The following is a 2,500-nucleotide window of genomic DNA, read 5'->3' as shown; positions in this document are numbered from 1 at the left end:
CGTTGCGTTTCACATGGCAATCTGTTGCACGTACAAATGCCTGGTGAATTTTCACTCGCGTTATACTTGCTACAATTTCCACAATGCGAGACATCATTCGTAAACCTATCGATGTAGTCCTGTCTTGTTATCTTGGCCAAGACATAATCGCTTCGACTCTCAGCGAAAAAAAACCACATAAGACTAAGCCCTGTGAGTAGAGCCATGTTCCAACACAATTCTGGCGATCCGCGATGGGAAATAATAAGAGCATGTTTAAATTCTGTAAGAGAAGAAATTTGATATGGAATCATGTGATGGATGACCCAAACCCCAAACAGTTGACATTTTAAATTTCTATTTGCTTTCGTTTTGTCGACCCATTCTTCAAATGTCTCAAGTGATGCGATAATTCCGCAATGAGACAAGTCAGGAAAAAGTTTCCTCTTTTTCCCCGAAGTGCTCTATTCTCGGTCCCTTAATTTCCGGTTGACCGGGGAGGGGACAGCCGGTGAAGTTTATAGCACGTTGAGCGCTGAGTAGACTGAATACCTATACGTAATAAAATCGGTAAGTACTGCTAATCACTTTAGCTAACCATTCGGCGTTCGGTATACGGTTCAAGAGGGGGATAGATATAGGGAAATAAGGGGTACCGAGTGGTCCTTTCAAATTTTCAAGTGCTCGCAAAATTTGGCCATTGCTAGATTTGCTCGCAAATTTTAGACGAGTGCTTCCTGGCTGGTGCTCGAAAAGTTTGGAAATGGCCACGCATTCTCGAATGCTCCTTGAAATTTGTTCGATTGCTCGAAAGTTCGTCAATCGTTCTTCGCCGATATTTTGCTACAGAAATAGCGTTTTACTACATCGTACTGAACCCCTTTCGACCAAGAAGTTTCAGGAATTCCGGTTGCTTCATTGCCTCAAGTTCTCACGAGGTCACATAATCCTCTGTGGAGAGGCGAATTGTTTACGCAGTCTTTACGAATATTTATGAGCTAAAATCTTGCAGATGATTTTCGAAAGAACAAATTAACGTTGAGAGAATTAAAAAGGTGAAAACATGACGTAATTTGGCATCGGACGTGGTAGATTGGTTGAATTGAGAGCGAGTAGCTCCAAGTGCTCGCTGCTCGCCAGTTAATTTTTTCTAAATTGCTCGCTGCTCGCAAGACAAATTTGGTTATTGCTCATGCTCGCGAAATAAAACACAGTGCTCGCATGCTCGCAAAGACAGCAAAGACATTCGACATTCATGCATTCGATACCCTTGAAATGACATTTCGAAGAAAGAGGGTCAGTTTCAACTATCTGATCATAAATAAAAATAGCTTTTCTTCGTGTAAAAGGATTGACGTGCAAAGGCAGATTTTGGGTGAAGAGGTAAATCTTTCAAATTTTTGTTAGTGTCAGCCGCTAGTCTCTGCATCACTGGTCGTATTCGTTTATCGCAGTTCGCTTTCTCTCATATCTCCTTTCCACGCCAGCTCTTTCCCGAAAACCTACGCAAAGATATTGGACTCATTAAATTCGATGTCAGTTTTGATGCATGTTGTCAATTGTTCGTGTTTAGTATGGAAAAAGCAGTTTTTGAACCTGTTTTAGATGACAACTTAATTTTGGTGCTTATAAACTGAAAATACCCCGACCATTGTTTCTATAGGTGCGGTTACACTCACCATGGTAAATGCCATTTCCCATGGTAAATTATCCCGCGGTGCCTCACACTTGAGTTTTAGTCTACCGCGTTAACTAGGGGTCACGCGTTACGAAGATTACCGAGGTAAAACGAAATCTCACGCAATTTATTGGCGGGAAATTTAATCACAACTTTATCAGCATAGCGATTGGCTCTTGTACCTCGGGCATCAAAACACCCTTCCAACTTCCCACGTTAAATGTCATGGGCGCTTCCACTGATCTTTTTGACGTATCCATGGATATTTAACACGGGAAATTTACCTCGGGAAGCGTCGGTCACACTACTAAATACAGTTTCCCGTGGTAAAAAGGCAATTTACCACGATAAAAGTGCCCCGTGTAACCGCACCTTATGTATTCATTTATTTCCAGGGGAAGTCCTCCTTCATTACCCCTGGAGAATTCCGTGAGTCCACCTTGTTCCCCGGCAGGATGTTATCCTGAATTCCTCAGCACAAAGCAAATATTTCATAACCGTCATAACAAGGCTCGAGCATGAGAACAAAACACTCAGTTAGCAAACCGGAAAACTGAAAATGTCTCTATTACAGTGCGAATTCACCTCACTCGCTAAAACCATAAGAATACGCGTAAAATTTGCGAGATTATCAATGTTAATAGCGATATTCACTGTTTATAAACAGTGCCAAACACAGAACAAATGGAGCTTTGTTTCGACAACCACTAGACAATTGACTTTAATGACAATAGGTGACATAACTGTGAGTATCGCTATAGTTTTGCTTCAAACAACCCAATAACTTATTGTGCACAGGAAATAGTCACTGTAAAAAGATTTTTTAAATACTGAGACAAGAAC

The 2,500-nt window shown here is 41.2% G+C and overlaps 1 protein-coding gene across 1 annotated transcript in view; it reads right to left on the bottom strand.

The window, feature by feature from the left end:
- Positions 1 to 1,752, bottom strand: part of LOC138011648 (uncharacterized) — a 64,659-nt gene extending 62,907 nt beyond the window's left edge. Inside the window, exons 1-2 of the mRNA XM_068858760.1 lie at positions 1,659 to 1,752; positions 1 to 262 (exon numbers count right to left, since the gene is read on the bottom strand). The exon at positions 1 to 262 is cut by the window's left edge and continues 71 nt beyond it. Of these exons, the coding sequence (XP_068714861.1) occupies positions 1 to 262; positions 1,659 to 1,680 (284 nt within the window). The 5' untranslated portion in view covers positions 1,681 to 1,752. The remainder of the gene's footprint in view (positions 263 to 1,658) is intronic.
- Between the last annotated feature and the right edge of the window lie 748 nt (positions 1,753 to 2,500).

Source organism: Montipora foliosa, chromosome 7 (genome assembly GCF_036669935.1).
Source record: "Montipora foliosa isolate CH-2021 chromosome 7, ASM3666993v2, whole genome shotgun sequence".
NCBI classification, from domain to species: Eukaryota; Metazoa; Cnidaria; class Anthozoa; order Scleractinia; family Acroporidae; genus Montipora; species Montipora foliosa.
This window is presented reverse-complemented; position numbering and strand designations above follow the sequence as displayed.